The sequence below is a fragment of the Crotalus tigris genome, unplaced genomic scaffold, assembly GCF_016545835.1.
Source record: "Crotalus tigris isolate CLP2741 ecotype Arizona unplaced genomic scaffold, ASM1654583v1 scf7180000020104.566533, whole genome shotgun sequence".
NCBI lineage: Eukaryota > Metazoa > Chordata > Lepidosauria > Squamata > Viperidae > Crotalus > Crotalus tigris.
Genome location: NW_024097859.1, coordinates 25,113 through 48,443, shown reverse-complemented (window position 1 = coordinate 48,443; position 23,331 = coordinate 25,113). Strand labels below are relative to the sequence as shown.

The window sequence follows — 23,331 nt, the reverse complement described above, 5'->3', positions numbered from 1 at the left end:
CCCCTTCATGACTGGTGGACTTCAATTCCCAGAATTCCTGAGCCAGCATGGGGGAACTATGACCCCTTCATGACTGGTGGACTTCAACTCCCAGCATGGCTGGCTCAGGAATTCTGGGAGTTGAAGTCCACGAGTCATAAAAGAGCCAAGGTTGCTTACCCCTGGTATAGGTTCTCCTGCTTGAGGGGTGGGGTTGACTAGAAGACCTTCAAGGTCCCATCCAGCTCTATTCTATTCTGAAAAAAAAACAAAAAACGGGGGAAGCCAGATTCGTTTAGCAACCATGTTACTAACTTAACAAGGCAGAGGTTCACTTAGCAACTGTAGCAAGAAAGGTCGTAAAACGGGGCAAACCTCATTTAACAACTGTCAGGTCCCCAAAGAATATGGTTCTGCTCTGTGCTGCAGCCTCTCTTGGTGGCCTGCCATTCTGCTGGGAGGGGGGAGCCTTTGGGGATACTTTGCCCTGCCTGCTTCGTTGCCTGAGGAATTCTGGGAGTTGAAGTCCACAAGCCATCAAAGGGCCAAGTTGGAAGACGCTACTTTTGACACGATGCCTGTTTCGAGAGTTCTGCTTTCTTGGGTGGCTTAGCTGAGGTGGGTCCTTCCAACAGCCCTCTTGTTTGGCAACAGAAATCTTGGGTTCGGTTGTGGTGGTAAACTGAACTTTTTTTCAAACTGGGAAAGCTGGTCGTCAATATCTCGCGGTCACGTAAGTCCAAGCCTGCTTCCTCGGAAGAAACTCCCGCGACGCTCAGTAAAAAGCAGCTTCCTCCCGTCGCTCGCTCGCGGGGAGGAGAGGGTTAAGCAGAAAACGCGCAACAGCTTGCTTGATTTGTCCCTTTTCGGGTGCCGTATCTTTGCTCATTGGTCAGCGCTACCGCAGTGGTGAGTGAGGAGGCCTGATAGGTTCTTCTGAGCCTAGCCCTACCCCGCCCATTTCTCACCCCTGCCCTGCCTTAAGATGGGCAAGCGCTCCTTCACTCGCGGTGTGTTCTCTCGAGCCTTTGATTGGATCTTCTCCCTGCCGGTCAGGCGCGGCTCGTTTCCATTGGTTCACTCGCGTTCCATGCGCTGTAACTCCGCCCCTTGCCGGCGAGGCTCGAAGGCGACTTCCGCGGAGAGCGATGGCGGCCGAGGCGAGAGGCGCGGCGGCCCGGGATGCTGCAGGTGCGGGGCCGACTGGAGGTGGGGGGCGTCACGAAGTGGGGTGGAAGCTCCGGCAGGGAGGGGGCGCGGTCCCCCCTGCCCCGGTGTGGGGCGGCCAGTGGAACTTCCTGCCACTGGAAAGGCGGGGGAGTGTTGGGAATGAACGGAGGAATGAATGGAGCTTCCCTCCCTGCAGAGAAGGCGCGGGGCAAGCAAGCGGCCCTCTCCTTCGCTGCCATGGCCGTCCTGGTGGGACTGCCCCTCTGGTGGAAGACGACCGAGACGTACCGAGCGGCGCTGCCCGACTCCGAGATCGCCGAGCTGGATGCGCTTCTGGTGAGACCCTCCCCCCCATCATCCCCAGCCTTTTCGGTTGCTGTGGGGGTTGTAGTCCAGGACCCCTGGGCGGCTGGGCCAGATAGGCAGCTGTCAGCATCTATGCCCTGCCCAGCCAGCAACGTCGCCCCCCCCAGGACTCCCGTCAAAAGGATCAAGTGTGGGCAGTCCTCGACCTACAGCCACTCGTTTAGCGACTGGAGTTTCCACGGCACTGAAAGTGACCTGTGGGGGAAGGGTGGAATTAGGGTAGGTCTTGTGTCCCTCCCCCTTTGATCCTCCTGGCCTTTGCTGGGGAGCTCCTGGCTGCAAACATCTGGGGGGGGTCCCACCGCTGTAATCCTTGAGGTTGTGGCCACAGCAACAAGAGTTACAGGTGGTCCTCCAGTTACGGCCATATTGGGGATCAGATTTTCTGTGGCTAAGCAATGCAGTGAGTCGCGTCCAATTTTGAGACCTTTTTTGCCACAGTTAAGCCCAAGAATCAATTGTGCCGGAAGGGGCCTTGGAGGTCTTCTAGTCCAACCCCCTGCTCAGGCAGGAAACCCTATACCATTTCGGACAAATGACTGTCTAGTCTCTTCTTGAAAACCTCCAGTGCTGCAGCACCCACAACTTCTGGAGGCAAGGAGTTCCACTGGTTAATTGTTCTGTCAGGAAGTTTCTCCTTAGTTCCAGGCTGCTTCTCTCCTTGATTAGCAAACCACTGCAGTTATTAAGTGAATACACGGTTGTTAAGTGAATCCGGCTTCCCCCATCACCTGTCGGAAGCCAGCTTGGAAGGTCGCCAATTATGACCCCATAACCCCAGGACACTGCAACCATCATAAGTATGTGCCAGTTGCGAAGCGTCCTCAAGATGCCGCATTGGTTATAAGTGCGAGGTTTGGTGGTGATCTAGGGAAGCCAAGCAAAGAGGTCCTGGACTCACCCCTTCCAGCTGTTGCTTAGATGGAGAAATGTGGACCAATGCCCCCCCCCCCCAAATAAACCACAGATATTGAGAGTCTAGAAAGCGTACAGAGAAGAGCAACAAAGATGATCAGGGGACTGGAGGCTAAAGCATACAAGGAACGGCTGCTGGAATTGGGTCTGTCTAGATCAGTGTTTCTCAACCTTGACAATTTTAAGGCATGTGGACTTAAAATCCTGGCTGTGGAATTCTGGGACTTGAAGTCCACATGCCTTAAAATTGTCAAGGTTGAGAAACACTGGTCTAGATTAATGAAGAGAAGGATGAGGGGGGACAGGATAGCAGTCTTCCAGTATCTCAAGGGCTGCCCCACAAAGAAGAGGGAGTCAGGCTATTTTCCAAAGCACCTAAAGGCAGGACAAGAAGTAACGGATGGAAACTAACCAAAGAGAGAAGCAACCTAGAACTAAGGAGAAACTTCCTGACAGTTAGAACAATTAACCAGTGGAACTCCTTGCCTCCAGAAGCGGTGAATGCTCCAACACTGGAAGTTTTTAAGAAGAGACTGGACAGCCAGTCCAGCTAGTCCAACTATTATTATTATTATGGATCATCGCACAGTCAGTCAGATGTTCAGACTGGATTTGGCATTTTGTCTACCTATCGAGTCCTTACCCAGGACCTGGGATAGGCAGATGTGGATGTTTGATGGTATTACAGATATCGTCGCAGGATGGAAGCAGTTCCTAATAAGGCCGCCTTTTGCAATTGACTAATAGCAAATTTGTCAATGCCAATTGTGTTCAAGTGGTGCTCCAGTTGTTTTGGGATTGCACCCAAGGAGCCTATGACTATTGGTACTACCCTTGCTTGCTTTTGCCACAGTCTTTCTATTTCTATTTGTAGGTCTTTGTATTTTGTTATCTTCTCCAGTTCTTTCTCGTCTATTCTGCTGTCTCCAGGCACTGCCACGTTCACTATCCAGACTTTTTTGTCTTTCTTATCGACAATTGTTAAGTCTGGGGTGTTATGTTGCAGGTGCTTGTCTGTTTGAATTCTGAAGTCCCAGAGCAGTTTAATTTTATCATTTTCTATGACTTTCTCTGTTTTATGATCCCACCAGTTTTTGCTTACAGGCAAATGATATTTTTTGCAGATCTTCCAATGCACCATTGTTGCTACTTTGTCATGCCGCTGCTTGTAGTCAGTCTGTGCAATCTTCTTGCAACAGCTTACCAGGTGGTCCACTGTTTCTTCAGCTTCTTTGCATAGGCGGCACTTACTGTCTGTTGCTGTCTTCTCAATTTTGACTTTATATGCATTTGTCCTTAAGGCTTGGTCTTGTGCAGCCAGAATTAGTCCCTCAGTCTCTTTCTTCAATTTTCCTGCTCTTAGCCATTGCCAGGTCTTGTTATTATCTGCTTTCCCAGCTATTTTTTTAATGTACTGGCCATGTAGTGCTTTGTCTTCCCATGCCTCTATTCTGTTCTTCATTTGGTCTTTCTTGTAGGCCAGTTTGGTCTCTCCAGTAGTCAGTAAGCCTTCCTGATATACTAATTTCAGTGCATCTTCATCATTGTTCTTCAGATATTCTTCCAAAGCCATTTTTTCTTCTTCAACCATCTGATGTATTTGTAGCATTCTTACTACTACTACTACTACTACTACTACTACTACTACTACTACTGCTACTGCTACTGCTACTACTAATACTACTACTAATACTACTGTTACTATTGCTATTATTAATTATTATCCCCTCTTGTGTCTGGAGCCACATTCCTAGTTTAAACCTACTTTCCTGAATCCGGACCCCTCTGCACATCTTGGCTGGCAGCTCCCAGGATTCCCAGTGGGTTCGAGGACAGGGACCCCCTGACTTTTGGGTGGGGCTGTGTCTCTCCAGCTAACGGGGCGCTCTCTGATTCAGTTCCAGCTGAGGGTGCCCGTCTCGGTGGTGTTTGCCAAAGGAGTCCTCCCGAAGGAGCAGGAGCGCAAGGTCCCCTTCAAGCAAGTGCAGGAGATGGAGATCCCCGTGAATGGTAAGGGGTCCTGGGTGAGGGGGTAGCGGGGGCTTCCTGCTTCTGATCTGGGGCCGGCCTGGCACACACGCATCCAGGCTGGCCTTTCAGCCAGAGCTGCAGGGCTGAGCGACAGTTTGAGGCCAGGCTTCCCAGTCCTCCCCCTGGTGCTCTGAATGGCTGGGCCACATGGGCTTTAAATTTGGGGTCAAGCATCCCAGAGAGAGAAAGAAAAAAGGAGAAAAAGAAAGAGAGAAAGATAAAAGGAGAAAAAGAAAGAGAGAAAGAAAAAGAAAGACAGAAAATGTAACAGTTTGCTGTTTCTGCATATTTTTTTCTGTGAACTATCTCCCTCCTTGTTGTCAGCTAGCGGGGGGGGGGGGGAAGAAAGGAATGTACCTCTGGTTTATCTCCTTTTCCCCACAATGGACTTAACACCTGGGGATTGGCCCATTTGAACTGACCGGATGAACTATGGAGGTGGGGTTTTGCTTGGGACACTTTTAACCTATCGATCTGAGCGGGAAACCCTCAGATCCTGTCTATCATGCCTGCCATCAGCTTCTCCTAATAAAAGCTCCTTTTAGAAGAAACCCAGGAGTTCTGCTTTCTTGGGATGAAGTATTGAAGTGGGCCCTGACAGAAGGAAGGGAAAGAAAGAAAAGAGAAAGCAAAAGAAAGAACGAAAAAGAAAAAAGAGAGAGAGAAAGAGAAGAGATAAATTGAAAGAAAAAGCAGACAGGTAAAGAGAGAAATAGAGAAAAAAATAAAGGGGGAGAGAAAGAAAGATAAAAAGAAAAAAGAGAGAAAAAGAGAGATGGAAAGAAAGAAAAAGAAAGAGAAGACAGAGAGAGAGAGAGAGAGAGAGGTCCAGAATAGATTACCAGCTTCCATCTCATCTGTGCCACGTGCAACTTTCTCTGCCAACAGAAAGACAGTGCCAGTCAGCGTGGGCACCTATATCCAGGATGCCCTAGGTGCAGGCAAAACATAGTTTTCATGCCAGTGAAATGGACAGCGTATAAACTCATTAAGGTTGCTCCCACTGGCCTCTGCAGCCCCTGGCCCCCGTCTCGCCCTAGAGCAGCGGTTCTCCACCTGTGGGTCGGGACCCCATTTGGGGTCGAACGACCATTTCACGGGGGTCGCCAAACAACGCAGTCCGCCATTTTTTCCCCCCTTTTCCTTAGCTGTGCTACTCCCTTTTATTCTATTGGCTTTTGAAAGCCAATAGAATAGACTCTCTTGAATAGAGTCTAATTCTATTGGCTTTCAAAAGCCAATAGGAATTGTCCAGGCTGTCTCTGCCCTGCTGAGCCCACCAAAAGTCCCATTCTGCCATTGGTACTCAACCGGTCCTCGACTTACGACCGGTTGAGTAGTCCTTGATTTATGACTGGTTGGGGGTCGCGGCATTAAAAAGGTTGAGAACCACTGCCCTAGAGACCCATATGGGGCCCTTTGCCCCACCTGTGCAGCCTGCTCCCAGCTGGACGCAGCACCGGTCCTTTTTCTTGCCCAGGTGTTTAGTCCTTCCCCCCCCCTTTTTTTTTCAGCCAAGACAGGTGTGATTGCTCGCTACGACCTTTCCTTTCGCCACGCCACTTCCCCGGAGCAGGCCTTCCTGTCGCTGGCCTCGGTCCAAGGTAAGGGCTGAGGGTGGGAGGGAGTCCTGGGGTTCGGACTGGGGGCGGGGGCTGTCCGGCTCCTACAGGACCCCTCCAGGGAACGGAGGCAGCCTCTGGGCCGTGGGACCTGCTTCCCCAGAGCCCTCTGTGTGCCAGGGAAGGGGCCCTTAAGGGCGGGGGGTTCCCCTGGGTCTCTGAGCATCACCCCTCCTTTTCCTTCCAGAGGCAGACAAGGGGCTGCAGCCAGCAGAAGGGCTGCCGGTGGGCTCCCTCGCCATCTACGTGGTCCCCCCCAGCTCTCCTCTCCTGCCCCAGGTAGGCTGTCTGGCACCCTCCCTGTCTGGGTAGCCTGTTTTTGGGTGAGGAGGGGTGGGGTGGGGTGGGCAAGGAGGTAGCTGAACACCTCCCGTAGCCAGCAAGCGAGAGGGAAGGTGTAGAAGCAGAGTCAAACGGATGACAGGTGTCCCGCCTTGGCCTGCTTGAAGACCTGTGGACTTCAACTCCCAGCATGCCTCAGCCAGCAGTGCTTAAAGTGGACAGGGTAGGAACACCTCTGGTCTAGAAGAAGAGAGGCTGGCGTTCCTGGCTCTGTTGCAGCTTCCGGGGGGGTCTAGACCAGTGTTTCTCAACCTTGACAATGTTAAGGCATGTGGACTTCAATTCCCAGAATTCCACAGCCAGCGTTGCTGGCTGTGGAATTCTGGGAGTTGAAGTCCACATGCCTTAAAATTGTCAAGGTTGAGAAACACTGCTCAGAAAGACCCTACGGCTGAACTGAGCAATCCAATAAAAGTCTGGGAGATAGGTTAGAGATTCATTCATTCACGTTTTGGCTTCTGGGGTATCTAGAAAGACTTACCTTAAAGTGGCCAACGTTGAGGACCCCTGCCCTAGAAAGATACTCTGTAGCTTAATAAGGCAAACCAAAGTCTGGGAGATGACAGACAGACAGACAGACATTCAATTTACAGATGGTCCTCGGCTGAACGACCACAGCTGGAATTTCACTTCCTTTTTTTCTTTTTTCCAAATTTTTTTATTAAAGTTCTATTATTACATTTGATTAGTACTTGATAAACATTGTGTCGTCTGGGTTAATTTGTTTGCTTAATGACACAAGTTATGTTCTTCGTCTCTACCCCATTTTTTTCCAGCCCTTGATAAAATATGGAATTTTCCCTCCCTGAGCAAGATAACAATAACAACAACAACAACAATAATAAAGTTTTTCAGAAGAGACTGGACAGCCATCTGTCCGAAATGGTATAGGGTTACCTGCCTGAGCAGGGGGTTGGACGTGATGACCTCTAAGGTCCCTTCCAACTTTATTATTATTATTATTATCATTCATCGCACAGTCAGCCAGATGTTCAGACTGGATTTGGCATTTTGTCTACCTATCGAATCCTTACCCAGGACCTGGGATAGGCAGATGTGGATGTTTGATGGTATTACAGTTGTTGTTGTTGTTGTTGTTATTTCTTTGGGTTAATAGCATTTCCTTCCGGCATTTCCTCAGATAACTTTTGGAAAAAAGCATGCTTGATTTCTAAACAGTTTCAACCGCGCTTTGGGTGGCCTTCCCCACAGTTTTTGCCAATTTTGCCAGAAAAGCCCCAAACTGGCCAAAGTTGAGCTGGTGCAGATTCCCCTGGGAGGGTCAGTTGGTCAGCCGGCTGAGGTCAGTGAGGCCGCTCGCATGTCTGTTTTCCCGCAGGGGACGGAGATGTACCTGGGGAAGCACCGGAGCGCCATCCTCAGGGCCCCCCCAGGGGCCAAGGACGTGCTAGGGGCCCTGACTGAGCGGCTGCAGCAGCTGATCCAGGCCGTGTCCTTCACCCCCGAGACCCTCGTGGAGGCCCTGGCCGACCGGGTCCCGCTGGGCCAGCCGGGGGCCGAGTGGAAGCGCCCCTTCAAGTCCAGCTTCGGTATGGCCAGAGCCCGAAAGGGGAGGGGGGAGCCGAAGGAGAGGAGGCCAGCCCCCACCCCATCCCCTGCAGCAAGCTCTGCTTTCTCCTGAAGGGTTAAACACACACACACACACACACACACACACAAATACACACGGACCCTATGGATGCCCTGCGTTAAATGAAACAAAATTAAAATACAGGGAGTCATCATCAACAGCCAGAGGTTTTTAACCGGAAACTGGACAGCCATTTTGTCTGAAATGGTGTGGGGCTTCCTGCCTGAGCAGGGGTTGGACTAGAGGACCTCTGAGGCCCCTTCCTACTCTCCTGTTACAGGTAGTCCTCAACTTACAGACTGCAATGGAGCCCAAAGTTTCCATCGTTAAGTGAGACACTTGTTAGGTGAGCTTTGCCCCATTTTACGACCTGCCACAGTAAGTGAATCACCTGTGGCCGTTAAGTTAGTAACTCGGTCGTTAAGTGGATCTGGCTTCCCCCATGAATTTTGCTGGTTGGAAGGGGGCAAAAGAGGACCATGACATGACCCTGGGGGGAGGCTGCGACCGTCGCAAATACGAGTCATTGGCCCAGCGTCTGAATTTTGATTGCGTGACCGCGGGGATGCTGCAACAGTCGTAAGTGTGGAAAACCGGCCGTAAGTCACTTTTTTCAGGGCGGCTGTTAAGTTCGAGCGGTCACTAAATGAACGGTTGTAAGTCGAGGACTGCCTGTATTCCATTATGATGCTGAGGGGAGGGTCCCGGGGGTCCCACCCTGTGCCAAGCCTCTGACTACGAGAGAGGGCAGGCTGCGTGCAGGACCCCAGCCCAAACACACACACACACACGCATGCACGCACACACACACACACACACAAACACACACAGCCTGGTTGATGGCAATGCCTGACGCCAGCCGCACTCACACAGCCCAGCTGGTTGGCCAAGAATGTTGGCTTAAGCAACGGTCAGCAAGGCCCAACATCTCCATCTTAGATAGTGCTCAATTTTTTTACAGCCCTTCTTTTAGCAACAGATCGAAGTTCCCCCAGCACTGGAAATAAGTGACTTAGAACTGGTCCTCACACTTACGACCGTTGCGGCGTTCCCCACAGCCACGTGATCGGAAGTTGGGCACATGGCAACCGGCATGGGTCTCAAAGGGTTGCCCTCTGCTCGGGTCCCCGGCTGCCCTTTGCCCCCCTTCCAAGCCGGCTCCCCCCACGAGCCAAATCGGTGGCGGAAGTCGGATTCACTTAACGGCCGCGTGAGTCGCTCATTGATGGCTCTGATTCACTTAACAACCGTGGCAGAAAGGTTGCAAAATTGGGTGTGACTTGTTTAACAGCCGCCTGCCTTAGCAATAGAAATTCTGCTCCCAGTGATGGATATAAGTGGAAGGCTACCCGCATGCTATTGCCCGATAATACAGGCCATCCTCAACTTATGACAGTTCATTTAGTGACCATTCAAGGTTACAACAGCAATGAAAAACATGACTTATTTTTTTTTTCATACTTACGGCCGTTGCAGCCTCCCCGTGATCACCTGGTCAGAATTCGGAGGCTCAGCATGCACTTATGACAGCTACAACGTCTCGGGGGGGATGTATCACGTGATCCCCTTTCGCGACCTTCTGACAAGCAAAGCCAGTGGGGAGAAGCCGGGTTCACTTAACGACCGTGTGACTAACTCAAGGATAGGCAGCCTTGAATCTTTTATGACTTCTGGACTTCAACTCCCAGAATTCCTGAGCCAGTATGGGGGAACTATGGCCCCTTCATGACTTCTGGACTTCAACTCCCAGAATTCCTGAGCTAGCATGGCTCAGCATGGAAACCTCTCCTTTTCCCCTCAACACGGCTGGCTCAGGAATTCTGGGAGTTGAAGTCCACCAGTCATAAAAGAGCCGAGGTTCCCCACCCCTAGACTAACCTAACAGCTGCAGTGATTCGCTTAACAACGGTGGCAAGAAAGGTTGTAAAACGGGGCAGAACTCCCCTAACAAACGTCTCACTGAATAACAGAAATTTTGGGTTGAACTGTGGTCATACGCCGAGGACTACCTGGAACAGAATTTGACAGATCTGGAAGGGGCCTCGGAGGTCCTCTAGTCCAACCCCCTGGTCAGGCAGGAAGCCATGCACCATTTCAGACAAATGGCTGTCCAATCTCTGGTTAAAAAACCTCCGGGTGTTTTCTTGATGCGCGACAGGCGAGGAGGGCTGGAAACAGGCCAGCTTGGAAGGGCAGCGTGTGCGAATCCTGCCACACACAGAGACCTGATGTGGTCCTTGGAAGAGCTGGCCTGATCCCGTCCTCACGGGGCCTTTCTCACCTGGCCGGGCAGTGGGACTTGCTTAGGAAAAGTGAGGCACCTTGGTGGTGGGCCTGGGGAGACTCCTGACCCCCCCCCACTCTCGTTTCCCCCCACCCAGGATACGAGATCACCTTCAGTTTGCTGAACCCGGATCCCAAAGCCCACGACGTGCACTGGGACATCGAGGGAGCCCTCCGGCGCTATGTGAAGCCCCTGCTGGAGAAGCTGAGCCCCCTGGCCGAGTTCTCGGTGGACTCCCAAGTGGGTGAGGCCAGAGGCCGTGGGTGGCGGGAGCTGGACCCCCTGCCAGGTCCAGGCTGATGGGCCCTCCTGTTTCTCCCCTGCCCCAGATCCTCTACTACGCAGCGCTGGGAGTCACGCCCCGCTTTGACCCTTCCACTGCCAGCTACACCCTGAGCGTGCAGAGTCTCCCCCACGTCATTAACCCTGTGGAGGCCCGGCTGGGTAAGCAAGGGTGATGCCATCTGGGTCGGGAGCTGGCTTAGGGGGGCTCCGATCGGGACCCCTGATCTCAGGCAGGGGCCGGCCTTGGGAAGTGGGTTGGTGGCTGCACTGCTGGATCAGAAAATAATTTATTGGTTCTAGTTCAGTGGTTCTCAAACCTTTTTAATGCAGCGACCCCCAACCGGTCGTAAGTCGAGGACTACTCAAGCGGTCGTAAGTCAAGGACTACTCAAGCGGTCGTAAGTCGAGGACTACTCAAGTGGTGCAGCACCGTTTGCAGAATGGGACTTTTGGCGGGCTCAGCAGGGCAGAGACAGCCTGGACAATTCCTATTGGCTTTTGAAAGCCAATAGAATTAGACTCTATTCAAGAGAGTCTATTCTATTGGCTTTCAAAAGCCAATAGAATAAAAGGGAGTAGCACAGCTAAGGAAAAGGGGGAAAAAATGGCGGACTGCCTTGTTTGGCGACCCCCGTGAAATGGTCATTCGACCCCAAATGAGGTCCCGACCCCACAGGTGGAGAACCACTGTTCTAGTTTAATTAAAAATAGCAAGAACAGACGGAATGGAGGCCACCAGGAGATCTGGGGTTGAAGGTTAGGCTGGGAAGGAAAGGCCTTTTGCCTACGGTTGCCAAGAAGGCTTCAGAGGCGGGCCCATCCATCCATCCATCCATCCATCCATCCATCCATCCATCCTCCAATTTCTATAGCCACCTATCTCAACCAAATGATTTTGTGTGGCTTACAGTTCTAAAACTATAAAACAGTTAAACACAATTTAAAAAAAATTGCTTCAAACTCCGCCCAGGCTTTTTCTTCATTGACTGGGTTGTGAGAGCCCATAAACCTGGGTCAATTCTATAAACTCAGCTTGATTTAAACCTGGGTCACCATATTGTTTGAATGCAAACTCGTTTTTCAGGAGTCCAAATATCATGAGTAATGACCGGACAACATTTCCCAGCATGGTGCTTTCCAAGCTGGGGATGATGGGGCTTCAAGAGTGCCCAGAGGCAGCCTTGATGCAAGAGAGGTGTGGCCCCCAAGCCACTTGGGGAAAGGTCAGCAGGGCAGGAACCCTTAGACCAGTATAGCTCAACCTTGGCAACTTTCAGATGTCCGGCTTTCAAATCCCAGAATGCCCCAGCCAGCATAGCCTCTGACCGCCAGGGATGGAGAGACGGCTGCTGGGCATGTGCAGAGAGCCTTGTGATCAAGCAAGGGTCTCAAGCGGTCCTGCCTCCTCGCAGCTAGACTGCCTCGCATGCTGGAAGGCACCCAAGTGCCAGCCTGGGATGGTTCTCCCTTTGCTTTTGAAAAACCCTCCAGTGCCATTTGTGCCAGTCCAGGGTTTGTTTAAACCTGGTTTATTGAATCAACCGCAATGGCTTCCAGCAGGCTAGATCAGAGGCGTCCAATCTTAGCAACTTTGTGGACTTTAAAATATTAATATTATTATTAATAATAATAACAATAATAATAAAGTTGGAAGGGACCTTGGAGGTCATCTAGTCCAACCCCCTGCTCAGGTAGGAAACCCTAGACCATTTCAGACAAATGGCTGTCCAGTCTCTTCTTAAAAACTTCCAGTGTTGGAGCATTCATAGCTTCTGGAGGCAGGTTGTTCCACTGGTTAACTGTTCTCACTGTCAGGAAGTTTCTCCTTAGTTCTAGGTTGCTTCTCTCCTTGATTAGTTTCCCACCATTGCTCCTTGTCCTGCCTTCAGGCGCCTTGCAGAATCGCTTGACTCCTTCTTCTTTGGGGCAGCCCCTGAGATACTGGAACCCTGCTATCATGTGTCCCCCCTCGTCCTTCTCTTCCTTAAACTAGACCTGCCCAATATAGCAGAGCTAGCTGGGGAATTCTGGACATTGAGAAAGGCTGCCCTGGAGACCCTCCCAGAGAAATGCCTGTCCCACTTGGGGCTTGAAGCCCTCCAGAGAGGGACCCCCTCCACTCCTCAAGGGGGCTCTTCCTCCATTGGAGTCCAGCTGTCCAACTGCCCTGCCTGGCCTTTCTGCCCTCGGGCACCGCAGAGAAGGGACCCACCTGCACGGCCCAGGTGAGCCCAATCCGCCGGCCTTCCTTTGCAGGTTCCAGCGCGGCTTCGCTCTATCCGGTCCTCAACTTCCTCCTCTACGTGCCCGAGCGGCTGCACTCGCCCCTCTACATCCGGGGGAAGGAGGGGGCCGCGGTGCCCACCAACGCCTTCCACAGTCCCCGCGGGGGAGGGATCATGGTGAGGAGCGTGGCGGCTTCGTGGCACGTTGCCCATCCGAATTCATTTTTCTCCCTTTCAGGGGAGGCGGGGTTGGACCGGGTTTCTGCCCTGGGAAAGGGCAACTGAGGGGGGGGGGCTTTGGTGGCACCTGGGGGGCCACAGACTCTGCTTCCCTGCTCCAAGGTGCTGCCTCCCCTTTGCCAGGTCTACAATATTGAGCCTGGCGCAGCCAACAAGACCTCCTTGCCCAGGAGGGTGGAGGTGGACATGGTGCGCACGATGGAGGTCTTCCTGGCCCAGCTGCGGTGAGCATAGCGTGGGGGTTTTGGGGTGGGGTGGGGTGGGGCTGTCTTGGTTAAACTCTCTGTCCAGGCAGGAGGAGGTTTTCTAAAGCACTCCCCTCTCGCCTTGATTTAATGCAGTCAGAGGGGGCCCAAGAGGTCATCCAGTCCAACCCTGTTGAATTCAGGGAATCCGAGTCTCTGCTTAAAGACTGAACAGTTCTGGCTTTGTGGAGGTTGTTTACCCCCCTCCCCCAGATAGAGGTCTGTCATTCCATTGGGGCAGGGGTGGGGACCTTGGCTCTTTTATGATCCCAGAATTCCTGAGCCAGCCATGCTGAGGGGAAAGGGAGAGGTTTCCAAGCTGAGCTGGTGCTGGCTTGGGAATTCTGGGAGTTGAAGTCCACCAGTTACGAAGGGGCCATAGTTCCCCCATGCTGGCTCAGGAATTCTGGGAGCTGAAGTTCACCAGTCATGAAGGGGGTCATAATTCACCCATGCTGGCTCAGGAATTCTGGGAGCTGAAGTCCACCAGTCATGAAGGGGGTCATAGTTCACCCATGCTGGCTCAGGAATTCTGGGAGCTGAAGTCCACGAGTCATGAAGGGGCTATAGTTCCCCCATGCTGCCTCAGGAATTCTGGGAGCTGAAGTCCATGAGTCATAAAAGAGCCAAGGTTGTCTACCCCTGCACCTAGTGGCTTGCATGGAGGGCCCAGGGTTATTGCTATGGGTCTGCTCCCCTCCCCACATCAGCTTTTCCAACAGCTCCCCAGGGGAACCTCTCGCCACCTGACTGCTGGCCAGTTCTGCAACTGCCATAAAGCAGCCGGGCTCTACTGCCCCCCAGGGGTTCCCTCTCCCCCCCCAGGCCTTCTCCCCAAAAGCTCTGGGGGCACAACGGCCCAAATTCAGCCACCTCCTGATGCTTTGCTTGCCCCCTCCCCAGATTACTCTTCGGCATCTCCTCCGGCCCACTGCCGGGAGGGGCTTTGCTGGAGACCCCCGGGAACAAGGGCCTGACGGACTGGGAGCTGGACCGCCTGCTGTGGACTCGCACGGTGGAAAACGTGGCCACCGTCTCCACCACGCTGACCTCGCTGGCTCAGCTGCTGGACAAGATCAGCAACATTGTCATCAAGGACGATGTGGCCTCGGAGGTACTGGGATGGTGGGGGTCAGTGGGGACCTTCCAGGGGTGGGGTTCAGGGGTCACAGCCCTGCTCAGTGCCTTGCCCTCCCCTGCCAGGTCTACCGCGCCGTGGAGTCTGCCCGGCAGGCGATGACGGAGCTCAGCCTGGGTCACCTGGACTCGGCGTTCCAGGCCAGCAAGGCTGCAGCCACCTCCTCCGAGCGGGCCTTCTTCGACCCCTCCCTCCTGCACCTGCTCTACTTCCCGGACGACCAGAAGTTTGCCATCTACATCCCGCTCTTCCTCCCCATGGCCGTGCCCATCCTTCTCTCGCTGATGAAGATGGCTTGGGAGAGGAAGCAGCGCCAGAAGGAGTCTGCCAAGATGGACTGAGGGGGCTTCTGGACACCCAGGCAGGGGGCGGACTCTTGGCCGGGCATCTGCCCTAACGGTGGTATGTCCAGCCAGCACGACGGACTCCCCGTTGAGGAGAGGAGCTGGCGTTTCCACTTGGCTCCTTCTTTAAAAGAGCACGTCCCTTTCGCTGCGAACGAGCCCAAAGGACTTCGGAAGCTCTCCTGATTGCTGGCCAGGCTGGGGGATCCTGCAAGGCTCAGCTGCACGGGGTGTGTGTGTGTGTGTGTGTGTGCGTGTGTATGTGTGTCTCCCTCTCGAAATCTGCCCAGCTGATGCAGTGACGCCTCTTGGAGGGCACAGTCCTTCTCCCCCCCCCAAGCCCCCAAAACCAGAATGGGGAGGTCCCACCCTTTGCCTCCCGAGCAAGTGTCGGATCGATTTTCAATTAAAGTCGGGTTGGCTGACTGGTAGAAGCCCTGAGCCTCTTTCGCAGCTCACCTGTCTTTTTTCGGGGGGGCAGCCAGTGAGGAGGGGGGCCAGAGGCAGCTTGCAAACAAGGAAAGCCAAAAGCAAGTTTGTTTGTTTGTTAAATTTCTGTGCTGCCCAGCTCAGCGAGGATGACTTACAATATGAAAAGTAAAAATAGGCTAGATCAGGGGTAGGCAACCTTGGCTCTTTTATGACTGGTGGACTTCAACTCCCAGAATTCCTGAGCCAGCATGAGGAACTATGGCCCCCTTCTTGACTCGTGGACTTCAACTCCCAGAATTCCTGAGCCAGCATGGCTCAGCTTGGAAACCTCTCCCTTTCCCCTCAGCATGGCTGGCTCAGGAATTTATTTATTTATTTATTTATTTAATTAAAATTTATAGATTGCCCCACTCCCGCAGGACTCTGGGCGGCTAACAATAAAAACACCATATAACATGACAAAACAAACAATACAATAACAGTCATCCAGGGGTCGGATTTTATAAACCCCAGGCCTGCCGGAAAAGCCAGGTCTTAAGCAGCTTGCGGAAAACCAACAGGGTGGGAGCGGTCCTAATCTCCGGGGGGAGCTGGTTCCAAGACGTGGGTGCCATCACAGAGAAAGCCCTCCTCCGCGGCCCCCCAAATGGCACTGCTTGGCCGACGGGGCCTGAAGAATTCTACAGCGTAGAATTCTGGGAATTGAAGTCTTCCAGTCATAAAGAGGCCATAGTTCCCCAATGCTGGCCCAGGAATTCTGGGAGTTGAAGTCCACCAGTCATAAAGAGGCCATAGTTCCCCCATGCTGGCCCAGGAATTCTGGGAGTTGAAGTCCACCAGTCATAAAGAGGCCATAGTTCCCCCATGCTGGCTCAGGAATTCTGGGAATTGAAGTCCACCAGTCATAAAGAGGCCATAGTTTCCCCATGCTGGCCCAGGAATTCTGGGAGTTGAAGTCCACCAATCATAAAAGAGCCAAGATGGCCTACCCCTGGGCTAGGTCTTAAGCCACCAAGGAGATTCTAGCCTTGGGTCTCAAAGCTTGGCAACTTTAAAGCCTATGGACAGTTTGATTGATTGATTGGCATCTCACATTTATTATTTTTACAAATAACTCAAGGCAGCGAACCTATCCAATATACCTTCCTTGTCCTCTTTTCCCGACAACCACAACCCTTTGAGGTGAATTGGGCTGAGAAAGACGGACGGGTCCAAAGTCACCCAGCTGCTTTCATGCCTAAAGGCGGGACTAGAACTCACCGTCTCCTGGTGTGTAGCCTGGTGTCTTAACCATTAGACCCAATTGGCTCTCTGACAACACAGTTAACCTTGGGAAAACGAGATTTAGTCATCCTGTATAAATTTAAACATTCATGGAAAAATTATACGGCTTCCATCTCCTAGCCCACTCATAAAACAGCATCACAGACACCTCGCCTGACCTCTGACCCAAATCCTTGGGAAACAGCCAGGACACAGATTGGGGGCACCTCTCGGCGATGGGTGTTCCAGCAGGCAGGGGCTGCCCCAGGGGAGAAGACCCCGGGGGTCCCACTCGGTGGCGTGGTTTGATGGAAGGGGCCCAGGGCAGGCCCTCCCAATGAGAACTGCGGAGCCACGGTGCTGCCCCAAACCGCTTGACCCCCTGCCCCACTGGGCTTCCCACGTACAACTGGCAGCCGGAAGCCTTTCCGCGGTTGGCAGTTCTTCACAAAGATAGTCCCGCCTGCAGCACCTGAGAGTAATCATGATCTAGAATGGAGCATCTGCAAACTGAGATTTACAGTGTAGACCAGTGGTTCTCAACCTGTGGGTCGGGAACCCATTTGGGGTCGAACGACCCTTTCACGGGGGTCGCCAAACAACGCAGTCCGCCATTTCCCCCCCCTTTTCCTTAGCTGTGCTCCTCCCTTTTATTCTACTGGCTTTTGAAAGCCAATAGAATAGACTCTCTTGAATAGAGTCTCATTCTATTGGCTTTCAAAAGCCAATAGGAATTGTCCAGGCTGTCTCTGCCCTGCTGAGCCCACCAAAAGTCCCATTCTGCAAACGGTGCTGCACCAGTTGAGTAGTCCTCGACTTACGACCGGTTGAGTAGTCCTCGACTTATGACCGGTTGGGGGGTTGCGGCATTAAAAAGGTTGAGAACCATTGGTATAGAACGTGGGACTCCAACCTCGGCCACTTTAAGGCCTGTGGACTTCAACTCCCAGAATTCCCCAGCCAGAAGAGCTGGCTGGGGAATTCTGGGAATTGAAGTCCACAGGTCTTAAAAGGTTGGCTACCTCTGGTCTAGTGCCTCGGAAGCCAATGGGGTTGATTCATCAAACCAGGATTAAGCAAACCATGGACTGGCAGAAAAGACTTCGCCAAGGGAGACCCCTCCCGGTCCGTGGCTTGTGCTGCCCTCCAGCACACGAGGCAGTCTACCTGCGAGGGCCGAAGAGGACCGCCCAACTTCCCACAAGCCAGGCTCTCTGCCCATGCCCAGGTGCCTCTCCCTCCCTCCTTCCCTCGCTCGGCCACCAGAGGCGGTGGGTGTGGTCCCTCCTCCCCGGGTTTGAGCCGGTGGGCGGCGCTCTGCACTTGCTCCGGGGCGCCCTGGTCCTCCCTCCTGGGGCGGAGCCGGCCCGGGGGATTTGCGGCCGGGCCTGGCCGGGCAGGCAGGGGAAGAGCTGCGGCGGCAGCGGCGGGTGCGCGCAGCTCCAGAGGCTCCCTGGGCGGCGGCGGCGGCGGCAGCATCAGCACCACCGGCGGGCCATGAAGGTGAAGAAGGGCAGCGGCGCGGCGGCCAACGGAGCAGCCGGGGCGGGCGCAGCCTCCGCCGCCGCCGCCGGCGGCCTGTGCACCGAGGACGAGCTGCTGCGCAAGGCGGCCATCAGCCCGGAGGACGTGCTGGCGCTGGGCAAGATCACTTCAGGTGAGCCCAGGCTGGGTGGGGGGCGGCGGCCAGGTGCGGGAGACCCCCCCTGGGGGGGTGGAAGGCGACGGGGGGGGGTGGCGGGGGTCTCCGGGCCGCCTCCCGCGGCGAGCCAGGATGGGGGAGCCCGGCTGCGCTGCGCCTGGGCGCTTTTGACGCAGGGCGCGCGGAGTGGGGGGTCCCCCCCGGTCTGGGGCTGCCTCCCCCTCCCCCCACGTCCGCTGGTCCCCAGTCCCGGGCCCCGCCGGTAGAAGGGGGGCGGGCTGGGGTGTCCGCGATGGGCTTGCCCCCCCCCGCCAGCCCGTGCCCGGAGCCAGGAGTTGCGCCCGGGGAGCGAACGGAGGGGGTAGCGGGCCGGTGGAGGGGAGGCTGGCACCGCGCAGGTGGGTCGAGCTGGGCTGAAGCCTCCTGGCCGGCTCCGGAGGGCGACCGGGGCACTTTGCCCGGAAGATGACGCTCCTCCGGGCTGCAGCGGCCGAGGTTGAACCGGGGCGCTTCGGGGGGTCTCCAAGCGACTTTGGAGGAGCCGGCCCCGGTTCCCCTGGCCCCGGTTCCCCTGGCGACAGAGGCTCGCCCGAAAGAGGCGAGCCCCTGCCTTGCCCCCCCCCCCCAACCAGGCTGCCTCTTCCCAAGTGCTCTTTCACCGCCTTGACCCCTGGCTAAGCGCCTTAGTCTTAACCAGGACTAAGCTGCGGTTCGGGCTTTGTGTGAACTCTTTGTGTTGGGTCAAGGCGGCCCAGGGGACACCCCCCCCTCCATGCAATGCCTGCCTAGACTGACCCAGTTTCAGAAAGGGAGCATGCACAGGTGGGGAGCATCTGCCCCATCACCCCGCCCCCCCACACACATGGGGATTCTACCTCCAGAAAGGCTGCTCTAGCTTTGGGGGGGGTGGCTTTCAAGACCAAAGGAGACCTTTCCTTCCGTGAGGCTGGCAGCTCTGCCCTCCGAGCCCTGGCATGGCCCTGGCTTAAACCCCCACCCCACCCCTTGCTGCTGCCCCTGAAGCAGAAGGTGCCCCTCCCCTTGGAGCTCTCCTGTGCCCTGAGGTCAGTCCGATCAGCCAAGATTACTGGGGGGGGGGTCAGGAAGCAAAAGAGCATTTTATTTACTGGCCATCCTGACAGATCTCGGCAAACGCTTAATCCTGCATGACTGCAACGGCCTTCCAGAAGATTACCAGGTAGCCCTAGTCTCTGAGGACACCCGGCGGGCACTGGGGTGCAGGAGGTAGCCCCTAAATTAAGCAGGCTTGGAGATTTCCTGAGAGTTCCCGGATGTTTGGCTGCTTAGTTTGCCCTAAGAGTATTTTTCAACCTTGGCAGCTTTTAAGATGCGTGGACTTCAACTCCCAGAATTCCCCAGCCAGCTAGGCTGGCTGGGGAATTCTGGGAGTTGAAGTCCACGCATCTTAAAAACTGCCAAGGTTGAGAAACATTGCAGTAATTGTGAGGAGAAGCTGACACGCTCCGTCAGAGAAAAGAGGGAACCCTGGCAGGAATTCTCACCTGCTACTTAAAATCAGAATATTTTTTTTTCTTGCTTCATTCTGTGCAAGCTGCTCTCTCCGTCCTTGGCTTCCTCTTCTCCGGGGGGTGGGGGGAGGAAATGACGTCACCTTTTCCGCTCTGACACCCAGATGACAGTTTGTGTCCTTGACTTGAGGTCCCCATGCAGGCAGCGACACAGGTAGTCCTCTGCTTATGGCCACCGTGGAGCCCAAAATTTATGTTGCTAAGCGAGACCGTTGTTCATTTTGCTGCTTTTCGTGACTTTTCTTCCCTCGGTTGTTAAACGAGTCATTGCCGTTGTTAAGTTAGCCACGTGGTTGTTAAGTGAATCCAGATTCCCCATTGACTTTGCTTGTCAGAAGGGGCACCACCCGGGACACTGCGGCCGTCATAAACACAAGTCCGTTGCCAATTTTGCCCTTGTGACCATTGGGTCGTAAGTGTGAAAAAACAGTCGTAAGTCACTGTTTTCACTGCCTTTGAACGGTCGCTAAATGAACTGATGTACGTTGAGGACTACCTGTACAGGTGGGCTTGATAGGGACAGCCAAAGGGCCGGATGTGGCCCGGGGGGGGGGGGGGCGTAAAATGCCCCGATCTGCTGTAGAAGCAAGCCAGGATGTGTGAATTGAAAAGATGGCTTGTTGGTAGTGCACAAATCCTGGCATGCAAGGAAGCTGGAGCTTAGCTAACGCCTGTCTTGGTTCCTGAGTGGGTGAGTAGGTGGGCAACCAAACCTGGTACCCCCTGCATTTCTGGAAGGGCTGGTGGCACTGAGGCCACTCCTGTTACCCCCGCCCGTCCGTTTTTCCTTGACCGATTAGCTGTCTATTTGTAGCTCTCTTGTCTCTGAGCTGGACTAATGGACTTATCCTACCCAAATCCCCTTGAGGTAGGGAGTAATCTTCTCTCCCTGAGGTGGGGCTGGGGGGGGCACTGACCAGGGCCTGGGGGAGCATCTTCTGGATCCAGGATCCAGGAGCGGCCAACGGAGGACAAAGTATTCAATTCTGACATGTCCTTTTAGTGTCTATTCCTTTGCCTGCCAGTTCTTGGTGCAGGAAAATTTGACTGCCTTTGTCGTGGTTTCGAGATGATTGTGTTGTGCACACTAATAACAGAATAACAGACTTGGAAGGGACCTTGGAGGTCTTCTAGTCCAACCCCCTGCTCAGGCAGGAGACCCTACACCAAAGGTTCTTAACCTGGGTGATATTGCCCCCCAGGGGGCGATTTCATTTTTCAGGGGGGCGAAGGAACAAAAAGGGGGCAATATGGGGGCGATGGGGCGAGAAGTTTGGGGACACTTTTGAGACTTTTTTGTACAGTGAATCGCTGTATATCTGTCGTACAAAAACATCAGATCGCTGGCTATTAGTGGATTGAATTGTGTTTTCAAATGTTCCTCCATTTAGCTTCAGGACAGAACGCCGTACATATGTGAATATGCATCACTTATCTTCACGCACGTTGTGCAGCAGCCTCTACCCATACAGTGGTGCGCCATTGGCCAGAATATGGGAGATATGGGAAAAAGACTGGAAATAAATTATTTGTATCGATATGTCCTGATGACAATTTTAAAGAAAACAAAAAAAAAGTGTTTGGATAAATCAAAGAACTATTTCCTATGTTGTGATGGAGAGGTTGTGTCGGGGGAGGGGGCGATGACAACTTCCTCACTGGCTCAGGGGCGATTCGTTCAAAAAGGTTAAGAACCACTGCCCTACACCATTTCAGACAAATGGCTGTCCAGTCTCTCCTTAAAACTCCTGAATGATGGAGCACCCACACTGATTAATTGTTCTCACTGTTAGGAAGTTTCTCCTTAATTCCAGGTTGCTTCTCTCCTTGATTAGTTTCCATCTGCTGTTTCTTGTCCTGCCCTCAAGTGCTTTGGAGAATAGTTTGACCCCTCTTCTTTGGGGCAGCTCCACAAGGATATTGGGATACTGCTATCATGTCACCCCCCCCCCCAGTCCTTCTTTTCTCTAGACTGGCCATACCCAAATCCTGCAACTGTTCTTCATATGTTTTAATCTCCAGGCCTTCTTAGTTGCTCTTCTCTGCACTTTTTCTCAACTCTCTTACTACAGGGGTCTTCAAACTTGGCCCTTTGATGACTTGTGGACTTCAACTCCCAGAATTCCTCAGCCAGGACCCTTTAAGACCGGCCAGAGTGGATTTTACAATCCTCCACTTTAGTTTCCATTTTACAGATGTGGATCACCGAGGCCAATAGAGCCCTCAGACCCAAATCCTATCTTTTTTTGGACAGCAGCCATGTTTGCCTTTGAACATCCATGTGAATCGCTGGAGGGGATTCATTTCCCGTGGCAAACCGTTGGTCTTTTCTGTTCGGAAATGACATCTGTCCCGAAGCAGAAATAGCTGTGAGACATTTCCTGGTTTTGCACAATTTCACTGCTGCCAGTTGTACATTGAGAAGAGGTCTCTTCCCATGTAGTTTTTCAAGCCGAAGACCTGCGAAGGGCGGAAATTGTGACCACATTAGAATTAAATTTTAAAATTAAAAATTCTGGCCTGGGACGCAGAGTTGCCCCCTCACAATTGTGATCCTGTTCACTCCATTGAATTTGAAACTTCTTGTCAGAGTGGACATACGGCCATTGGTCTGGAATGGTATAGAGTAAGGATGTCTAGCCTTGGGAACGTTAAGATTTGTGGACTTCTGGAAGTTGAAGTCCACAAGTCCACAAGTCTTAAAGTTCTAGGAGTTGAAGTCCACAAGTCTTAAAGTTATGGGAGTTAAAGTCCACAAGTCTTAAAGTTCCGGCAGTTAAAGTCCACAACACTTAAAGTTCTAGGAGTTAAAGTCCACAAGTCTTAAAGTTCTGGGAGTTGAACTCCACAACAACTTAAAGTTCTGGGAGTTGAAGTCCACAAGTCTTAAAGTTTTGGGAGTTGAACTCCACAACACTTAAAGTTCTAGGAGTTAAAGTCCACAACACTTAAAGTTCTGGGAGTTGAAGTCTACAAGTCTTAAAGTTCCAAAGTTGGACACCCCTAGTATAGAGTCTCCTGCTTGTGCAGGGGGTTGGACTAGAAGACCTCCAAGGTCCCTTCCAACTCTATTAGGGTGCATTTCGAATTGCCCTCAGATCCGTTTTGCCTGCCCTTCTCTGTTCCCTGGGTGCCAGGTCCCTCGCCCGCCACTCGCAGACCCCCTTGCAAGCCGGAGGAGAGATTGTGGCTTCGGCAGAGGAAATGAGTCGGAAGAGGGAAGCAGCCGCTGTGAAGCTTCTCGGAGGAGGTTTCGCAACAAGCTGGAGGTGCCCATGTTTGAAACCCGGGCTGGCAGTTGGTGGCAGGGAGACACTGAGAGTTGAGGCAAGCTGTTTTGAATTGGGACACACCCTGCAGCCTTTGCCTGGGCAAAGGAGCTTCTGTTAAGAATAATAGAATATTAGAATTAGAATAGAATAGAGCTGAAAGGGACCTTGGAGGTCCTCTAGTCCAGCCCCCTGCTGAAGCAGGAGAACCTACACCCTTTCAGACAAGTGGCTGTCCAGTCTCTTCTTAAAAACCTCCAGCGATGAAGCACCCACAACTTCTGTTCCACTGCATAATAATAATAATAATATAATGTTCGAAGGGATCTTGGAGGTCATCTAGTCCAGCCCCCTGCTCAAGCAGAAGAGCCTACACCCTTTCAGATAAGTGGCTGTCC

General features: G+C 53.1%; 1 protein-coding gene across 2 annotated transcripts; it reads left to right on the top strand.

The window, feature by feature from the left end:
• Positions 1–581: 581 nt before the first annotated feature.
• Positions 582–15,219, top strand: PIGS (phosphatidylinositol glycan anchor biosynthesis class S). Of its 2 annotated transcripts, XM_039365547.1 has the most exons (13): positions 582–597; positions 1,036–1,170; positions 1,346–1,485; positions 4,329–4,440; positions 5,976–6,065; positions 6,271–6,362; positions 7,765–7,975; positions 10,398–10,540; positions 10,630–10,744; positions 12,842–12,987; positions 13,174–13,274; positions 14,199–14,409; positions 14,499–14,774. In XM_039365547.1, exons 2-13 carry the CDS (start codon positions 1,128–1,130, stop codon positions 14,772–14,774), a joined length of 1,680 nt encoding a protein of 559 aa, XP_039221481.1. In that variant the 5' UTR covers positions 582–597; positions 1,036–1,127. The 2 variants fall into 2 exon arrangements, with proteins under 2 accessions (XP_039221481.1, XP_039221482.1); XM_039365548.1 differs by lacking the exon at positions 582–597 and having other exon boundaries at positions 1,128–1,170; positions 14,499–15,219.
• Positions 15,220–23,331: the final 8,112 nt, after the last annotated feature.